The sequence below is a fragment of the Lampris incognitus genome, chromosome 12 (assembly GCF_029633865.1).
Source record: "Lampris incognitus isolate fLamInc1 chromosome 12, fLamInc1.hap2, whole genome shotgun sequence".
NCBI lineage: Eukaryota > Metazoa > Chordata > Actinopteri > Lampriformes > Lampridae > Lampris > Lampris incognitus.
The window spans coordinates 48692172-48712809 of record NC_079222.1 but is presented as its reverse complement, the minus strand read 5'-3'; the positions used below and the strand labels follow the sequence as shown (position 1 = coordinate 48712809).

The following is a 20638-nucleotide window of genomic DNA, read 5'->3' as shown; positions in this document are numbered from 1 at the left end:
GGGGGGTCATACTGAGTTTTGCCAGATGAGTACTAGGTTTTGTTAATCACGTTCCTGCAGACTAGCACTGAAAAGGCCGTGGGTTGGAGACTGTACGACAGTCACACTTGCAGAAGATTCCCCCCTCCCTTTTTCTCCCTAGTCGCTGCTCCACCCCCTCTGCTGCAGACTACCACATGCCCCCTCCCATACAAGTGGAGTCGCCAGCCGCTTCTTTTCACCTGACAGTGAGGAGTTTCGCCAGGAGGACGTAGCGCGTGGGAGGATCAGCTAGTCCCCCCTCCCCCACCCCGAACAGGCGCCCCGACCGGCCAGAGGAGGTGCTAGTGCAGCGACCAGGACAGGATTTTTATGATTTTATATTCTGTACTGTAGACTAAGGTTGGATGGGATTAGAGGACACCCTTTGGGATTCCGAAGGAACTCTACTACCAAACCAAGCCTCTCGTGGTACTGAGTGACCATACCAACAGCTTGAACGAAAATTACGTCATGCTGAATATAGCCACCAGGGGGCGCTTGAAGCCGAGTAAGTGTAAAATGAGGATGAGAATTTCGCAAAGGCACAAACCATCGCAATTATAGGGGATCATCTTTCCACGTTTGCTCCATTTAACAACGACTTCCCATATCGAGCGCAGTCTACGTGCGACTTCCGCTCTTATTTTACACCGTGCGTGACGTCATTGCATCGCGCACGAACTAAGATTTGCGATTAAAGTTTTTAGCCCTGCAGTCGCGTCTCAGCCCCACCTTGTCCGTTGACTGTACAGGTGGCGGAGGGCGCTCGCAGATGAGACGATGGAAGCGACAGGAGGCGGAGAACCTTATTCAGGCGACCCGTCTCTGATGTACTAATTGAGCCAGTGAGCCAGAGGGGTCCCCCGGGTTCGCGTCCCGGCCCGCAGCACTTCCTGTGGTTGCGTTGTCCCTCCGAATTCGCGACAATAGTTTAAATAAATGGGGGTGAGATACAATTTTACAAATATAACTTACAACATGTCAATAAATTAGTGGCAAGTGTGGGAGGCGGGGGCGATGAAATCCAAGACCGTGAAGATAACAGAAATGGGGGAAACATTTTTATACCGCGTCTTCACCCCTTTTTTGTTCGCTGCCGGGACCCTTAGCCGGAAGACTGCACGATCACTTCCGGGGGAAGTGAAACGCGGGGCTCGTCACCGCGTGTGGCGCGTCTTGAGTCGAACCGCCGAGACGCCGTGGGTTATTTAGGCGACGGGCCGTTAGAGAGGCTGATGTCTTGCTGAAGGGCAGCGGCTTGGATGGGTCTCCACTTTTGAAACCGCGCCGTTTGGGACAGGCGGAGACGAGGGAGGGTGGCGGCCAGCAGGTTTGTGTGTTACGTTCAAGGTTCATTATTTGTTTCTGACAGGGACTCGTGGACTCGGCATCCCAATGATTATATTATTCACTACCCATCTGACCCCGCCCGGGGGGTGATCACCGTGTTCCTTGTATGAGGGTGTCCCGTTAAGATTGTGCCTCTCTCGGGGTTGTTTTTAGGAGTTAAAGTCTTAACGTGGTTCACCGACACGTGTCTGCTTCCCTTTTCCAGGCTCTTCCTCCACCCCGAAGTGGCGCCCGCCTGCCGTCGCACACGTGCTCTGCTATACGGTGTGTACGCGTGCGTGCGTGCGCACGAACCACGTTTCCTTAAATTGAAATAAACTTTGAATTAAACTCGGTTGATGCTGTTCTGTCGTTGTTTTAATTGATCTCATCGTCTAAGACAGTGTTTCTCAACCCGGGGTCCGCGGACCCCTAGTGGTCCGTGGTGTAATTGCAAGGGGTCCGTGAAAATAAAATATCTTTAAAAAAAAAGATCCTATGACATTTATAGAAATAGGATTATTTTACTCAAATGTGACTGAGACCTTTATCTACCTAAACTATAAAGGGTGACAGGACTTTTTTCTCTAATTACATCTGTTTCACAAGTGTAATTTATTGTATTTTAATAAGAGATCTCGCTCCCGTTTGCATTGTTAAAAGTTACTGCATAAAAATTCTGTTGTTACATATATCTGAAAGTTACTGAATACATACTCTGTTTTGTTACATATATCTGAAAGTTACTTGCATAAGAATTCTGTTTTGTTAACTATATCTAAGTTACAACTGAAAGCTCTTATTTTTGCCCCAAAGAGTGAATAAATGCTATAATGCAATTTAAAATGCAGTTTCTACTGTTTCTATCAAATTGCAACCCCCCTCCCCCAAGATCAGGTGGAGGGGTCCTCAGGGTAGATCAAAAATACGCAGGGGCTCCAGGACCCCAAAAAGGTTGAGAACCACTGGTCTAAGAGGCCATTTAGTGTGCCGAGCGGTTAAAGCAGTGTATGAAGTGAACTGAACGCCAGACTGTGACGTAGCACTACTTCTTCTTCTTCTACTTCACCTCTAGTTTTTAGAGAACAAATCAAGACGTCGCCATCTCGGTTTAGAAAAAAAATGGGCATGGCGCGGTAGCATGTGCGGAGAGAAGAAGAAGAAGTTTTTTTTTATTTTTAGCAAATTGACAACAAATGGCATGGTACAGTGTCTCCAGGTAACAGACAAGCCTTAAAATGGGCACACAAAACAAACGGGTATAAGAAGAGGTTAGAATGGAGAAAAAGGAAAAATAATGGAAATTCAACAACAAAAAAAACACAAAACAGTAGGGGGAGAGGGATTCTCTGCAAGGTCAAGCTTCTCAACTAAATGGCAAAGTATCACTGCGTTATTTTCTCCACACATTTCAGAAGATGAAATGGCTCCTTATGAAAAATATGGAAATTTGGTTTTGTTTTCATGAATCTGTTTTTATGTATACATTTTTTTCCAAGGATGATTGATTGCCAGGTCATGTGTTGGATCTTTTACAGTTATTCATTCATTCATTCATTCATTCATTACCCAAACCGCTTATCCTGCTCTCAGGGTCACGAGGATGCTGGAGCCTAACCCAGCAGTCACTGGGCCGCAGGTGGGGAGACACCCTGGACAGGCCTCCGGGCCATCACAGGGCCTTTTACAGTTACACCAAACAAAACCTTTTCAAGATTAAAGACTCTTTATTTGTTACGTCTCATTATGAAAATATAAGAGAGTAAAATTCTTGAGTTTCGGCTTCTCAACACTGCAGCAACAACAGTAACTGAACAAGAAAAACAGCAACAATAATAGTGTGTGTGATGTATATAAGGTGCTGTGTGTGTGTGTGTGTGTAGTCTGCATATCCATGCGTGTCTGTGTATGCCAAGCTACCTGTGTGTGTGTGTGTGTGTGTGTAAACCGACGATTTTCTTGTTAAATTAGAGAAATTAACACATTTAGGCCATGACCAATCATGCAAATCTTCCCAAAAAGCATTAGCAAACGTACATCCATAAAAGAAGACGATCAGGTGTTTCACTGTTTGTCCCAGAATGAGAGAAGTTTTTTTTAAATATATTTTTATTGAACATTGTTCATATTCATGTACAGGTTCTTGAAGAAAGTTCATTATAAAACAAACAGGGCAAATATACATCCCATCCAAAAATACATGGAGATATCCAAAGTGTCAAAGGGAACAGTATGTAAACATTTCTATACAGTATATCAGGAAGTGCATAGAGACTGAATGTCACGTGACAAATATACGGTAATGTATTATGAAAATAAGGGTACAAACAATAACAAATTAAATACATGACATACACTAATTGAAAATAATAAAACATAGTCCATCATACAAGGGGGGATTAATAAGGATTCAGTGGGAAAATGTTTTAACGCCTCATAAATCTTCAGAGGTTTTGTATCGCTCATTAGTTTTAAATATTTCAAGTATAATCTAAATTCATTTAAAAAAAAAAAACAACAAATTTGGGGGACGACTTAAAGTATCTATTTTTATGAATAAAGAATTTGGCTGAGCAGAGGATTACGTTACAGCAGAGTTCATCGTTTTCTTTTTGCAAAATCCTACCAGATGTTGAGGAGAAGAAGAAGAAGAAGAAGAAGAAGAAGAAGAAGAAGAAGAAGAAGAAGAAGGAGAAGGAGAAGGAGAAGTGGCACGTGCAGAGCGATGGCGACGTTTACCGGAAGTCGTCGTCGGGCGAGGGGGGGAGGAGACTTGTGCAGTGCCACGTTGATGGAGCCCAGTGGGGACGTGGAGTTCCACTGCGCCGCCGGGACCGACAGCTCCGGACTGACCGACCGACCTGCTGGAGACGGAGGGTAAAGGAGAGTGGACGCTGCTTGCACCCGTTTCATGTACGCGTCCATGTGACAAGCAGCGAGGTAAGCAGCCGCACTCAAACCGCGCTACTCTTGTCGTGTAGGAGGTGGCACGCCGGGTGCTGCCCGGTTAGCCTGGTCGAGAAGCTCCTGTTGTGCTCCGCCAACTAAGTAACGTATGGAGAGGCAATAGCCGAGACCCGCTTCCTGTTTAGAGCCACGTCTCTTGAGATGCCAGGGGTCCTGCTAGCCCCCTGGCATCTCCAAGGGTCTTGCTAGCCCCTGCCAGGGGTCTTGCTAGCCCCTGGCATCTCCAAGGGTCTTGCTAGCCCCTGCCAGGGGTCTTGCTAGCCCCTTGGCATCGCCAAGGGTCTTGCTAGCCCCTGCCAGGGGTCCTGCTAGCCCTTTGCATCTCCAAGGGTCTTGCTAGCCCCTGCCAGGGGTCTTGCTAGCCCCCTGGCATCTCCAAGGGTCTTGCTAGCAGGACCCCTGGCATCTCCAAGGGTCTTGCTAGCCCCTAGCCAGGGGTCTTGCTAGCCCTTGGCATCTCCAAGGGTCTTGCTAGCCCCCTGGCATCTCCAAGGGGCTAGCAAGACCCTTGGAGATGCCAGGGGTCCTGCTGGCAAGACCCTTGGAGATGCCAGGGGTCCTGCTAGCCCCCTGGCATCTCCAGGGGTCCTGCTAGCCCCCCTGGCATCTCCCGAGCGTGGTTTTTGTTAAATTCCGAGCGGACTTTACTGTCCATTCGTGTGCAAGCGGCGCACTTGGCAGCGTTATTCCTCTCCGGTGAAACAAACCACCGGCCGCACAGCCGCTAACACGTCAAACACCGCCATGTCTAAAACCCAGACGTGTCATTTCGCGAATCATCCGTTTTCCCGTGCAGACCGTTGTGTTTAGTGCGAGCCACAGGACGCATGCGTGCAAAATCCGAAACGCCCCCCATTGGTTAAGAAAACCGTGCATCTGCGATCACGAAGGTAATTAGGCAGACCGTACAAACAAAGGCAACTCAGCAGAGCCAATACACAATCTGTCCAGGGTTAAAGTGTCATGTCAGCAACACTGTGCAGACTCCTCTGCAAGATTGCTTAACACGAGTAGTCCAACAACACATAGGCTGAGAGTACCGTAATTACCCTAATTTTCAATGTCGTTCGAGAAGTTATCTCGTTTTTTTCTGCCAAATGAAAGAAAAAGAGAATTAGCGAAAAATGACGTGCAACATAGGTGTACATAATTGAGAATTTTGGAGAACCTGTATTTTGCTTGTTCTTTCGTGTTGAAAGTTTGGTAATGGATTTTATTTTTATTTTTTTTCATAATCAGGATGAAACTCAAAGAGATCAACCGCACAGCCATCCAGAGCTGGAGTCCTGCGCAGCACCACCCAATCTTCCTGGCAACAGGTAGGAGCGTGTTTCATGAGACAAGTGAGCAAAGTTGCCTTGCAGGCAGTTGGTTGTTTGGGCATGACTGAACCTAACGTTTGTATATTCTGTCGCCTATCCATAGGCCCACTCAAAACTGTTTCATCATAAGGACACTAATAAACTTGTCTTGACTTTGAAAGGGACAGTCACAGAAAATATTGACACTGCAACAATCATAAGATGATATGAAGATAATGTTCATAACAACACACCACTTGATTTTATCAAACGACCACTTCGGGGCGGCGCGGTGGCCCAGTGGTTAGCGCTGTCGCCTCACAGCGAGAAGGTCCTAGGTTCGAACCCTGGGGTTGGCCAACGTGGGGGTGGGGGGTGGGTCAACCCAGGTCGTCCTCTGTGTGGAGTCTGCATGTTCTCCCCACATCTGCAGTAGGTTTCCTCCGGGTTCTCCGGTTTCCCCCACCATCAAAAAAGACATGCATGTTAGGGTTAGTACTCCTGTCTGTGCCCCTGACCGAGGCATGGTGGCAAGACAAACTGGAGATGGTCCCCGGGTGCTGCACGGCAGCTGCCCACTGCTCCTAGCTACACAGCTAGGATGGGTTAAATGCAGAGCATAATTTCCCTATGGGGATCAATAGAGTATATCATATCAAATCTCTCGAGGTGATCAATGCCTCGCTATACACTAATGTTTTCCGTTGTCTAATGCTCCAGGAACATCAGCCCAGCAGTTGGATGCCTCATTCAGCACCAGCGCCACATTGGAGATTTTTGAGTTGGATTTGGCTGAGCCATCTCTGGACATGAAGTCATGTGCCACCTTCTCCTCCTCTCACAGGTATCTCCTAAGATTGGTATCACCTTGTACCAGACTAGAGTAACGGTAAAATGCTTCTGTTGACTTGGAAATTGTCATATGAAATAATGTTAATATTTTGTATAAATATATAATGCTAATGTCATTCATAATATACAATTTTACGCAGTATATTGAATGATATAGATGTATTATATGCAATGCATATACAGTGCCTTGCAAAAGTATGCAACCCCCTTGAATGTCACTAATGTCTGGATTATAAAAGTTACTCACACATCTGTTCCTGAACAATATTATTTTTGTGAACCCATAAGCTCTAACAGTATATTCCCAAAGCCAAAATAAGTTATGATTCGCTGACTTTTTATTAATAAATTAAAAACTAAAATATACTGCTTGCGTAAGTATTTAACCCCTTGTGCTCTGAAAGCTCCAAGTTTACACAAATGAAAAATTATTCTTAATACATCCATCCATCCATTATCCAAGGCGGTAATCCTAAATAGGGCCGTGGGGATGCTGGGGCCTATTCCAGCAGTCGTTGGGCGGCAGACAGGGAGACACCCTGGACAGGCTGCCAGGCCATCACAAGACTGACACACACACTCACACCTAGGGACAATTTAGTATGGCCGAGTCACCTGACCTACATGTCTTTGGACTGTGGGAGGAAACCGGAGCACCCGGAGGAAACCCACGCAGACACGGGGAGAACATGCAAACTCCTCACAAGTTAACACAGTTGGACAGAATTAGTGTGCAACTGTAAGATATTGAAGTAACGGTCTCATTTTTGGGTATAAAAAGCCCTCTGTGTAAAGTTAATTAGGCGGGCGTGAACTCCATCAGAAAATGAAGACAAAGGAGCATAATACTGAAGTAAGAGACAAAGGGATTAAAATACTGAAGGCACAAAAGGGACACAAAACGATATCCAAGTGTTTGGATGTCCCACGGAACACTGTTGGATCCATTGTCAGAAAGTGGAAGCTGTACCACACCTCCCAGACGCTTTGTAGGACAGGCCGTCCCTCAAAGCTAAGTATTTTAGTTGTTAATTCATTAATAAAAAGTCAGCAAAACCTAACTTATTTTGGCTTTGGGAACATGCTGTTAGAGCTTATGGGTTGACAAAAATAATATTGTTCAAGAACAGATGTGTGAGTATCTTCTGTAATCCAGGAATTAGTGACGACTGTCAAGGGGGTTGAATACTTTAGCAAGGCAAAGTACAGATTGGGAAGAAAGCAGCTGAAAAGATGTTGTTGAAGCTTCTGATGTAAATATCACTAATGGAGGATTAGAGTAAAATAGTGTGGAATGTTTAATGAAGAAAGACAATCCATTTTTTTAAAGCTGCTTTATTGGAATACAGGAGCAGCCAAAGCTACACAGTTTTAGCCAATCGGAGGGGGGTCCGGGTAGCGTAGTGGTTTATTCCGTTTCCTACCAACACAGGGACCCTGGTTGGAATCCCCATGTTACCTCCGGCTTGGTCGGGCGTCCCTACATACACAACTGGCCGTGTCTGCGGGTGGGAAGCCGGATGTGGGTATGTGTCCTGGTCGCTGCACTAGCGCCTCCTCTGGTTGGTCGGGGCGCCTGTTCAGGGAGAGGGGGAACTGGGGGAATAGCGTGATCCTCCCACGTGCTACGTCCCCCTGGCGAAACTCCTCACTGTCGGGTGAAAAGAAGCGGCTGGCGACTCCACATGTATGGGAGGAGGCATGTGGTAGTCTGCAGCCCTCCCCGGATCAGCAGAGGGGGTGGAGCAGCGACCGGGATGGCTCGGAAGAGTGGGGTAGTTGGCCATGTACAATTGGGGAGAAAAAGGGAGGGGGGGTGGAAGAAAGAAAAGTTGGTGCAGTTTATTAAAGGTACGAAGGTGCGATATTGAAGTTCATCTACTTAAAGCATTACATAAGGGATAATCCATGACAAGGATTTTAATGAACGGTAAGGAGGCAAAGAACCACCATCTGCTTCACTTTTGGTGGTTCTTTGCCTCCGCAGAGGCTCAATCCTAGTAAGCTGATCCTTGATAAATGTTTAAATTGGTATTTACTAACAATTATTTTCTTTTTGATGCTTTTAAATTTTAATTTGGAAGTTCAAAATAGGCCCATTTAAACACAGTGTGTGGCAACTCCAGCCCTAAAACCCAACCAACCCTTTAATGAATCGTATTTCTTCTGAAGGCATCTCACAGGGATGTCAGGATATTCCTGATAGTTTTCTTCCAAGGAATCCATGCCAGCAGGATCGGATTTATTTATTACATCTTATTTCTGTTTTTGCATTATCACAGATACCACAAGCTGGTGTGGGGTCCTCATGGCATGGATACGCAGGGTCTTCCATCTGGAGTTTTAATTGCAGGAAGTGAGAACGGTGATGTTATCCTCTATGACCCCGCAAAGATCATTGCAGGCAATGCGGACGTGATCATTGCTCAAAGTGACAAGCACACCGGGCCAGTTCGAGCTCTGGATGTCAACCCGTTCCAGGTACACTCCTTCTGCTTTGCTCCATTTGTGATATATGTTCATTTCTCTCAAGCGTCTGTGAACTTTTAGTCGATTGTATTAAACTGATTTCTGTTTGAAACAGCTGATGTTACGGTGTTTAATTTCCTAGGCTTGTAATTTTTCCTCTTTTTTTCTTGCAGACAAACCTGGTTGCATCAGGTGGGAATGAATCAGAAATCTATATATGGGACATGAACAACTTTGGGTCACCAATGACACCAGGACCCAAAACTCAGGTGTGTGTGTGTCAGTCTGGATGGTAAATGGAGATTGCCTGACAATAAAGAAGAGTGTTGAGCTGTCCGGGTAACTTGGTGGTCTATTCTGTTGCCTACCAACACGGGGATCTCCGGTTCAAATCCCCGTGTTACCTCTGGCTTGGTCAGGCATCCCTTCAAACACAATTGGCTGTGTCTGCGGATGGGAAGCCGGATGTGGGTATGTGTCCTGGTTGTTGCACTAGCGCCTCCTCTGGTCAGTCAGGGCGCCTGTTTAGGGAGGAGGGGGAACTGGGGGGAATAGCGTGATCCTCCCACGCGCTACGTCCCCCTGGCAACACTCCTCGCTGTCAGGTGAGAAGAAGCGGCTGGTGACTCCACATATATCGGAGGAGGCATGTGGTAGTCTGCAGCCCTCCCCTGATTGGCAGAGGGGGTGGAGCAGAGGCTGGGACGGCTCGGAAGAGTGGGGTAATTGGCCGGATACATTTGGGGAGAAAAGGGGGAGGGAATCCAAAGAAAAAAGTAGCGAAGAATGTTGACAAGAAAAGTTGGCTTTCTAACAGTAACCTCATAGCACAACCCAGAAAAATAAAATTAAAAGGAAATTAAAATTAATACACTTTTCTCTTTTACAAGTTAATTCATACAGTTTCCAAAACACGTTCCCTATGAATATATCCACTGCTCGAGATGAAAAGTAAACGTTTAATTCTTTGCTGATGACATCATATTGTTTTGAAATGCTACAAAAATAAATGTACCCAACACTACCAAACTAAAAGTAATATTTATTTGTTGTAGACCTGCCATATATCCTTGAGTGCAAAAGAACTGCTGATATTTGATTTGTCCAGCCATGTACTGTCAAACACTTGGGCGGCACGGTGGCGCAGTGGTTAGCGCTGTCGCCTCACAGCAAGAAGGTCCTGGGTTCGAACCCCGGGGTAGTCCAACCTTGAGGGGTCATCCCAGGTCGTCCTCTGTGTGGAGTTTGCATGTTCTCCCTGTGTCTGCGGTGGGTTTCTCCAGGTGCTCCGGTTTCCTCCCACCATCCAAAAGACATGCATGTTAGGGTTGATACTGCCCCTGAGCAAGGCGAGGGGAAAAGAACTGGAGTTGGTGTCCGGTGCAGCTTGGAAGGCAGCAGCCCACTGCTGCTAGCTACACAGATCCCAGCTAGGATGGCTAATTTGCAGTAACTGAATTTCCCCAAGGGGATTGATAAAGGAAACTTAATTTGATTTATTTGACTAAAATAACAAAATTGAGCTCTTTGTGTTTTAGTTTTTGTACGAGACATTATCTCAGAGTACATAGGATAAGATTTCCCCTACATGGTCTTCAGTATCAACTTGGAAAATAATGTTTTGTTTAACAGCTAGTGCTTTTTGGCACAATTAAGTGAGCTGCTGCTGTGTTGTCAAATGTTAAGTTGGGTCAGTTTATATGTGTTGCAAACTTTTTTCATGGATTTTTGAGTATAAATGAGCATGTTTATTGTTATACAGCCTTTGGAAGACATCAGCTGTGTGGCGTGGAATAGACAGGTCCAGCACATCTTGGCCTCCGCCAACCCCAGCGGCCGGGCCTCGATCTGGGACCTCCGCAAAAACGATCTCATTATCAAAGTCAGCGACCACAGCAACAGAGTAAGTTCCTGAGGAAGGAGCCACACTGCACATTAATGAAAGAGTAGCCAATCTGGGCGTCCAGAGAGCATGGCGGTCTGTTTCGTTGCCTACCAACACGGGGATCGGCGGTTCGAACCCCCGGGTTACCTCTGGCTTGGTCGGGCGTCCCTACAGACACAATTGGCTGTGTCCGCGGGTGGGAAGCCGGATGTGGGTATGTGTCCTGGTCGTTGCACCAGCGCCTCCTCTGTTCGGTCAGGGTGCCTGTTCTGGGCGGGGGAGAAACTAGGGGGAATAGCGTGATCCTCCCACACACTACGTCCCCCTGGCGAAACTCCTCACTGTCAGGTGAAAAGAAGCGGCTGGCGACTCCACATGTATGGGAGGAGGCATGTGGTAGTCTGCAGCCCTCCCCGGAACGGCAGAGGGGGTGGAGCAGTGACCGGGACGGCTCGGAAGAGTGGGGTAATTGGCCAAGTACACTTGGGGAGAAAAAAAATCCCCCCATAAAAGAAAGCGTAACTTATCTAATCTATGTCGATGCAACGAATATCTTTTATTGATTCAAGGGAAATGTGCAATGTCCTTTTATTTTTCCAATGATCCAGTTGCTTGAAACTATTGGACACAATTTTTCTGAGTGTGTGTGTGCATTATTTCCCAATTATTTACTTTACTAATCCATATACTTGTTACACTGATGATGTTCATGTTTGTATATCAATTGGAGCAGCACTTTCTGCTAAAACTAACGTGGTTCTATGTCTGTGTCCTTGGCTGTAGATGCATTGTTCTGGGCTGGCCTGGAACCCCGAAGTTGCCACTCAGCTGGTGCTGGCCTCCGAAGACGACCGGATGCCCGTGATTCAAATGTGGGACTTGCGTTTTGCCACCTCCCCTCTCAAGATATTAGAGAACCACACCAGGTAAAACCATCCAAATATGTTTGGTGCAGAAGCAGCAGGTGGATTTTATACCTTTGGGTACATGGATTTGTTAAGCATTGAACCTGTAAATTGTGTTTAATGTCTAGGGGTGTCTTGGCCATTGCCTGGAGCTTGGCTGATCCGGAGTTACTTTTGAGTTGTGGGAAAGACAGCAAGATTCTCTGCTGCGACCCAAACACAGCGGAGGTAAACGCTTTCTTTACTAACATACAGGACATTGACATCCAAAGTAGACTGTTATGAGAATGTCTTAGGGAGACAAATCCGGTATAACGTTGTCCTCTGACAGTAGTAAATCCTCACATTGTTTGTTCAGATTCTGTACGAGTTGCCTACCAGCACCCAGTGGTGCTTCGACATCCAGTGGTGCCCGAGGAATCCTGCAGTGCTGTCGGCAGCAGCCTTCGATGGACACATCGACATCTATTCCATCATGGGAGGCAGCAACCAGGCCCAGAGCCAGAGACACGCGGACCAGGTCAGCCGGACTCCTCTGCAGCGAAACCAAACACCCCGCTGCAAGAACACACTGTAGGAAAGTAGCGATGAGGTAGTCTGAGGAGAGGATTCAGGCGTAAAACTCACAAGTTAATGCCAACAAGGAAGTGCTCAGAATAAGCCAGAGACCTCACAGCGAGGAGGCCCTGGGTTTGAACCCCGGGGTTGTCCAACCTTGTGGGCGTCATCCCAGGTCGTCCTCTGTGTGGAGTTTCGTGTTCTCCCCGTGTCCGTGGTGGGTTTTCTCCGGGTGCTCCGGTTGCCCCCCACCGTCCAAAAGACACAGGGTTAGTACTCCTGCCTGTGCCCCCGAGCAAGGCGATGGAAAGAAGAACTGGAGTTGGTCCCCGAGCGCTGCACGGCGGCTGCCCACTGCTCCGAGGTACACGGCTAGGATGGGTTAAATGCAGAGCAGGATTTTGCCACGGGGATCAGTAAAGTATATCAAGATCAAAACGTGATCTATATGTGTATGTTGTGGGGATAACACTCAGCCATCACACTTAGCAGAAAGTGTCCACTAACGTCACTGGCAGACAGTCTGTGAACCGCCGTCTTTCTATGGCATTTGACTCATTTTCTGTGGAATCAAGCTACACGTTGCGTTATTATTCACATTTGTCATGCTGTGCAGCCTATGTTGATGTAGCCCACCACAGATAGAGGAAGACCAGGAAGCAAAGGTTGTAGTTTTCACATGAGCAGAGTGTCTGCCAGTGATGTGTGGACACTTCACACAATTTCAGCAGTGTTGCAGAGACATGCAGAAGATTGTTCAGTGTTATGGCTGCGAATGGTGTGTTATCCCAAAACATATATCAGGTGGGCAACAGTTTGTGGAAAGAAGCTCAAAAACAGCTTCTTTCCACAAGCTGTTGCCCACCTGAACCTGGCCACCCACTGAATGTCTGTAGATATTTTTGAATATTTTGTACTCTTGCTCTTTTTTAAATTATTTTTAGCGTTTGGTCTTCCTGTGTGTATATCTTATACTGTGTTTGCTGTGTTTGTCTGTGTCTGTCTTGCACTGTTTGGTGAAGCCACAGCCCTCGTTTCATTTTTAACATGTGCCTGCACATTGTTTTTAATGACAATAAGTTGAATTGAATATATAGAGAAATAATGTTGAAAACTGTGATTGTGTCCCTTTGAGCAATACAGACTTCTAATATTGAACGTGCCTGTAACTCTAAACCGTATTTGATTTTTTATCAGAGAAGGACATCAGGAACTACTACTACTACTACTATTCTTCTTCTTCTTCTTGTTATTCTTCTTCCTTCTCCTCCTCCTCCTCCTTCTTCTTCTTCAGCTTGCTCCCTGTTTCTCAGGGGTCGCCACAGTGGATTTTTGCCCTCCATAGCTCGCTTTCTGACGCATCCCTCTCCCGCAGTCCAACCCTCCTCATGTCCTCCCCTATCTGGTCTCTCCATCTTTTCCTTGGGCTTCCTCTTTTTCTTTTGCCAGGTATTTCCAGGTCCAGTACCCTCTTCCCTATATAGTCTATGCCTCCTCTCTGTACATGTCCAAACCACCTCAATCTTATCTCTCTCAACTTGTCATCCATCCCTCTGATCTTGAACGTAGCTCTCACCTCTTCATTTCTCTTCCGGTCTTTTCTAGTCACTCCCAAGGACCAGCGCAGCATGTTCATCTCTGCTGCCTGTAATGTAGAAGGACATCAGGAACTAACCAAGCTTCAAAATCCACTCTTTGACATCTTAAATAAAAAAAAACATGTTTGTCAGACTATGACTGGGCTCTGGATATCTGTTCCAGATCAGCACCTCCTTTGGGAATGTCGATCCTTTTGGGACCGGACAAACATTGCCCCCCTTGCAGTTGCCCCAAACCACTGCCCCCCCAACCACAGTCAACCCCCTGAAGAAGCCTCCAAAGTGGATCCGTAGACCTGTAGGGGCCTCATTTGCGGTGAGTTCTGCTTCCTTACCATTCAATTAAGACGGAGGACATTTGGGCGTCTGGGTAGCGTGGCGGTCTATTCCGTTGCCTACCCAACACGGGGATCGCCAGTTCGAATCCCCGTGTTACCTCCGGCTTGGTCGGGCGTCCCTACAGACACAATTAGCCGTCTCTGCGGGTGGGGAGCCGGATGTGGGTATGTGTCCTGGTCGCTGCACTAGCGCCTTCTCTGGTCGGTCGGAGCACCTGTTCGGAGGTGAGGGGGAACTGGGGGGAATAGCGGGATCTTCCCACACGCTACGTCCCCCTGGTGAAACTCCTCACTCTCAGGTGACTCCGCATGTATTGGAGGGGACGTGGTAGCCCTTCCCAGATCGGGCAGAGGGGGTGGAGCAGCAACCGGGACGGCTCGGAAGAGTGGGGTAATTGGACGGGTACAATTTGGCAGAAAAAGGGGGGGGGGGGTCAAGATTGAGGACATTTCTTTATTTCAGTGTGTAAGGCATTCCCTTTGTTTCGTCCCGCAGTTTGGTGGAAAGCTGGTGTATTTGGATAACACAAAAGCCAGCACCCAGCAGCCCGCTGCACAGGCCCTGCAGATCTGCCAGGTGGTCACAGAAACGGCCTTTCTAAAGCGCTCGGACGAGCTGCAGGCAACACTGAGTGCAGGCAGCTTTTTGGAGTTCTGCCAGGCCAAGATCGATGCCGCCGGGAACCAGTTCGAGAAGATTGTCTGGTCCTTCCTCAAGGTATCGAGATCATTCTGATTGGACGAGAGAGCAGCAACACAAAAGAAACTCTAAAGAATCAAAGTCAACCTTGACGAAAAAAAGAGTTTGTGAACTAAGGTGACCAGAATATTTCCATTTGTTTGGCTATTTTGTGTTTCCAGGTGAACTTTGATACCGATATCCGTTGCAAGGTTCTGGAGCTTCTTGGATACAATAAAGAGGAGTTGGCATTAAAGGTGAGGTTTACATCCCAGAACACTGTATGTGGTCTTATGTGTAAATATTTAAACAAAGTTGCTGCTTTCACCTAGAAGTAAATGTTGGTTCTTTGTTTACCAGATCACAGCAGCTCTAGAAGACAAGGCTGCTCGGCCTGTCCAGGTAGGAGGCTTCCGGTTTATCTGAGACTGTCCAGTTTTTACACACCCTTGTCCTGTTTAAGATGCTGTGGGTGTGCAGTTATCAGTCGTGAATGTTTTGTCTTGCAGCTTTTTACCCTGCCCAAAAGAGTAGTGTTTTTGTTCCTATTTATTTGTTTGCTTAGCTGTCTGTCTTTTACAATATCAGCGGCAGCAAATGGCATGAAACCCAGGAAAGATGAACACTGATGTCCAGATGACCTCACTGTCTTTTAGAGATAATAGGCTCGGGGTGTCCGGGTAGCGTAGTGGTCTATTCTGTTGCCTACCAACACGGGTATATGAGGGTATATGTCCTGGTTGCTTCACTAGCGCCTCCTCTGGCTGGTCGGGGCGCCTGTTCGGGGGGAGGGGGAACTGGGGGAATAGCATGATCCTCCCACGCGCTACATCCCCCTGGTGAAACTCCTCACTGTCAGGTGAAAAGAAGCGGCCGGCGACTCCACATGTATGGGAGGAGGCATGTGGTAGTCTGCAGCCACTCCTGGATCGGCAGAGGAGGTGGAACAGAGACCGAGACGGCTCGAAAGAGTGGGGTAATTGGCTGGATACAATCGGGAGGAAAATGGGTGAAAAATCCCCCTCCCCCCCCAAGAAAAAAAGAAAAATTAAGATGAAAATGCTTGAAAGCTTTTTCTTTTCAGGGGGCGTCTTATCTTGATCAGTACTGCTCAGCCAGCAGCATGCTGTCTTGATGGTCCCCAGAACTATCAGCTGCAAATGTGGGGAATATGTGGTTTCCATGGACGTTAAATAGTAAAATGCCTCTTAGGTACAAATCATGTTTACCCCTCCAAGTTTTCTTATCACCGCCAATAAGAGTTGACGTCCTCCGGTGGAACTGTGGAGTCTGCTGGCACAGCATTCTCCACAATATTCAGGAGGGCTAAACGGCTGTAAGGTCCTTACATACAACAGCAGTCAGTTTTTCCTCTGCCCAACCTGAAGTCGCATCAGGGCAACTCTCTCCTTTACCAGATGGTGTATGCCTGTGAGTTGGAAGAGTTGGAAAGTGAACGTTCACCACTGGTGAATCATGATTTCTTTCCCAGAGCGTGTTCTTGGTAAAGATTGGCTAAACTACATCTATCTAGTTAGTACCTTTCAACGTCTCACGGGCACAACACCCCGCAGCCCACCCTGTGTTGAATCTCAGCCTTTATCTTGGTCTGTACCTAAGCCCATATGGCTGCTCTCTCCATTACTGCACTTCAACTTCACTCTGTACCTGAACCTGAGCCACCATTTATCATTCTGAATTACAGGCTGACCTCAGTCTGATCATTCCAACTCTGATTATATTGATAGATGATATTAATCTTTATCTCTCTGTACATCTAGAATATGCCTGAGTTTAATCAAATCAGCCTTTTACCTAATTTCATCCTGGGTAGTGCCAAATTGGGTGGCACAGAGGATAGCATGGTGACCTCACAGCAAAAAGGTCCTGGGTTCAAGCCCCGGGGTACTCCAACCTTCGGGGTCATCCTGGGTCGTCCTCTGTGTGGAGTTTGCATGTTCTCCCCGTGTCTGCGTGGGTTTCCTCAGGGTGCTGCGGTTCAGCCATACTAAATTTACCCTAGGTGTGAATGTGTCGGCCCTGTGATGGACTGGCGGCAAGTCCAGGGTGTCTCCCTGCCTGTCGCCCAATGACTGCTGGGATAATCTCCAGCATCCCACGACCCTAATTAGGATAAGCGGCTTGGATAATGGAATGGAATAGTGCCAAATTGACCCCCCTCATCCTGTGCCTGATTGTGTTGTCACTTATTCAAATCCAGTGCCTAACATGGATTCTGTCTCTCGCTCTGTCTTCAGCCTGAGGCAGATGAGGACCCAACTGCTCTGGCCAGCCTGCAGCCATTAGCTGAACCTAATCTCTTTACCCAGTGCGATGACGCTCCTGAGGTAGTATTTGACTTAATAGCTGCAGCACAGCTCGAGTCAACAGGCCAACAGGATATGGAGGCCAACCTCAATCTAGAGTCTGATGACCCAGGGGTTGATCCCCCTTTGGAAAAGAGCTTGGAGAGTACTCTGGCTGGGACACCAGAACCAAGTGCTGATCAGGACTTCTTGGAGAATGAAGAGGAAGACATCCTTTTGGAGGAGGTATGCCTCTGGCCCCTGTCCCACCTCCTAATCCTGCAGACCCCTCCTAGAGAATGTATACTTGTTTGTATTATGTTTGGCTTAAATGTAAGTAAACATATGCTTAGAATTATCGTCTCAGAATAGCTGTTGATCTCTTAACTCTAGTGTGCATCTCATTAAGGTTAGCTGTTAAGATCAGCAAGCCTAATAATTCATGTTTTTTTTTACCTTATTTAGGGTAGACTGAACCCTGCACTTTTAGTCATAGCTGTTATTGCTTGAATATATTCAAGATTTTTAAATTGAAAAATTGAAAAATTCAAATGATAATTTAATTTTAAAACTAAAAATCTTCAAAACTTTTCCGCTTACCTTTTGTATAGTCTTATCAGAACCAGATATATTACTCGAATTTGTTTGTGTCTTGTTATTTTTCTCAATTTAATATTCGATTGTTGGGCTGCACAATTATGAATCTTAATTGCAGTAGGCTGGATTATTTTTGTTCTCCTGAGAAGTAACAGATACTTACCTAAACAAGGTTTTTTCATTTGTTCAAATTCCCCCGGTTTGTGATTTCAGAAAAAAAAATATTTCAGATAAACCAAACTAAATAAAATTTAGGCACTATGATTTTTTTCCCCTCCCCCAACTACAATGAGTTGTCAGCTGAAGAACCTTGTTGAAAGCTGTGTTCAAATGTATTGCAATTTTTGTTACTGCTGCAGTGCTTTTTTGTGGAATAAGTTGACATGAGATGCACACAAACGTTACACAATGAAAGTCTTAGCATTACTCTGGTATCTCAGGAGGTGACCGCCACAGCAGAAGAAGAACTCAGTCCTGGAACAGCAGAAGAAGAACTCAGTCCTGGAACAGCAGAAGAGGAACTCAGTCCTGGAACAGCAGAAGAGGAACCCAGTCCTGGAACAGCAGAAGAGGAACCCAGTCCTGGAACAGCAGAAGAGGAACCCAGCCCTGGAACACCAGAAGAGGGACCCAGTCCTGGAAGAAAGACCCCAACTGCAACTGAAGACCCTGCTGGGGTTGAAGCTCCAGCCCCAGTTACAGAAGGTGTCAGTCTCAGCATCAGTCAAGGTAAAAACTCTACATGTTCTTGAAAAGAAAGTGATCAGTGTGATGTGGTTACTAAATCCGTCTTGTTGCTCAGGTCCCATTTGTGTTATCAGACTGTAAGATGAGCTACATGCATGGCTGGAAATAGATAACATTTTATCAGTAGTTACTGCTCATTGATTCCCTTTTCTTTTTTTTTTGTAAATTTATTTCTCGTTTTTCCCCTTATCCCACCCGATTAACCCAATGGCATGTGGCTGGAACTTTTGTCGAATAACTCCCCTGGCTCACGTTTCCACAGGAAGGAGATAGTCGTAACACCAGCTTCCTTCAAACTCGTGTCTTCCTTCAAACTCGTGTCGGCTGCTCTCGCTGTTTTACACGCTGAAGCCTCGCATGGATTGCATTACCTTCAAGCCGCGAAGGAGGCGTAGGGAGAATGCTTTCGGTTGCTTGGCTGCAGGTGCCCGGATGGGTCAGAGGGGTCGCTGGAGAACGACGGCTCCCCGAACACTACACCGATCTACACCCACTATTCCTCGGGTAAGGGTGGCCTAATGAATGCCTTACCCTGTGGACGCTCTGGCGGTGACCGGTTACGGCGGGTCTGGGATACGAACCTCCCAGCCACATGACGAGCGGATTGCAAGAACGGCGGTTTATTCCGCTGGGCCATCAGAGCGGCCCATTGATTCCCTTTTGATTCTATTATTCACAGTAGTCTTAACCACAAAGCGGCACAAACATTACAAAACTCAACACTCAACTGTGCACAACACCACTTGGGCAGTTAGGTTAGTCAAGGTGGCATTCCTGGAGTTCCAGGGTGCCTAGAACACACTGGAGTTGTCACCCAGCTGATTAGGGAGGGAGGCACACAAAGGAAAGGGTGACATAGTTGTGCTTTGGCTTGACCTTGCTAACGCATATGGCTCAATACCCCACAAGCTGATCGAAACTACTCTGGACCGACACCATGTTCCCAGTAAGATCAAGGACCTCCTCCTGAACTACTACAGGAACTTCAGGCTCGGAGTTACATCTGGGAACACAACATCTGACTGGCACTGGCTTGAGAAGGGGATTATAACTGGGTGTACCATCTCAGTTACACTCTTCACCCTTGCCGTGAATATGGTGGTCTAGGCAGCTGAAACTGACTGCAGAGGCCCTCTGTCCAAGTCTGGCATTCGGTAGCCCCCCATCAGAGCCTTTATGGATGACCTTACTGTCACCACATCATCGGTGCCTGGTGGTAGGTGGATCCTCCAGGGCCTGGAGAAGCTCATCTCCTGGGCAAGGATGAGTTTTAAACCAGCCAAATCCAGAGCAATGGTGTTGAAGACGGGAAAAGTGGTGGACCGGTTTCACTTCTTTCTGGATGGCATTGCAGTCCCATCCATTACCGAGAAACCGATAGAGTCTAGGCAAGGTCTTTGACTGTAGCCTTAGAGATACAGCAGCAATCCAAGCAACCGTCAAGGAGCTTGAGAATTGTCTCACCACAGTGGACAAGTCTGGCCTACCTGGCAGGTTCAAGGCTTGGGTTTACCAACATGGCATCTTACCCCGAGTCCTCTGGCCTATGCTGGTTTATGAGGTAACCCTGTCGACAGGGGAGACCTTGGAGAGGAAGCTCAGTAGCTACCTCTGGAGATGGCCGAGTCTGCCGCGCAACTTTAGCAGTACAGCACTGTATGGGAGGAGCAACAAACTGCAGCTCCCTATCAGCAACCTCGACAAGGAGTTCAGGATTTCTCACACGAGAGGCACTGCTCCATGGACTCTAGAGTGGCATCAGCGGGCATTATGGTGCGGACAGGCAGGAAGTGGAGAGCCCAGCAATAGTGTGGCTAATATTAGCAAATGAATAATACTTGAGCGTCTTAAATGATTTATGGAGACTCTGCTGGACGCATTCTGTCCATAGCTAAATGCCAAATTTAGCTATGGACAGAATACTACAAGTAGTACCTGGATTTGGGAATTCCTAGATCATATCTTACCAGTTTTATACGTCATCACCCTTGCAAGTTATTTAAACTTGGCACTTGCTAAATAATGATTATATTCTTGGTTGAATTATTGCCACATTTTGTATCTGTGCTTACAAAAATCACAACTG

At 46.9% G+C, this 20638-nt stretch overlaps 1 protein-coding gene and 1 long non-coding RNA gene across 2 annotated transcripts in view; both read left to right on the top strand.

The window, feature by feature from the left end:
• Window positions 1-755: 755 nt before the first annotated feature.
• On the top strand, window positions 756-1705 carry LOC130122178 (uncharacterized). The gene is made up of 2 exons (XR_008811115.1): window positions 756-1351; window positions 1577-1705. It is a non-coding gene; the product is annotated as an uncharacterized LOC130122178 (long non-coding RNA).
• A 2443-nt stretch (window positions 1706-4148) lies between these two features.
• The window catches only part of sec31a (SEC31 homolog A, COPII coat complex component), a 33799-nt gene continuing 17309 nt past the window's right edge, over window positions 4149-20638 (top strand). Inside the window, exons 1-15 of the mRNA XM_056291241.1 lie at window positions 4149-4290; window positions 5557-5636; window positions 6339-6462; window positions 8753-8951; window positions 9113-9208; window positions 10702-10842; window positions 11608-11750; window positions 11858-11957; window positions 12088-12249; window positions 14049-14201; window positions 14720-14941; window positions 15085-15159; window positions 15263-15304; window positions 17161-17454; window positions 18246-18534. Of these exons, the coding sequence (XP_056147216.1) occupies window positions 5558-5636; window positions 6339-6462; window positions 8753-8951; window positions 9113-9208; window positions 10702-10842; window positions 11608-11750; window positions 11858-11957; window positions 12088-12249; window positions 14049-14201; window positions 14720-14941; window positions 15085-15159; window positions 15263-15304; window positions 17161-17454; window positions 18246-18534 (2119 nt within the window). The 5' untranslated portion in view covers window positions 4149-4290; window position 5557. The remainder of the gene's footprint in view (window positions 4291-5556; window positions 5637-6338; window positions 6463-8752; window positions 8952-9112; window positions 9209-10701; window positions 10843-11607; window positions 11751-11857; window positions 11958-12087; window positions 12250-14048; window positions 14202-14719; window positions 14942-15084; window positions 15160-15262; window positions 15305-17160; window positions 17455-18245; window positions 18535-20638) is intronic.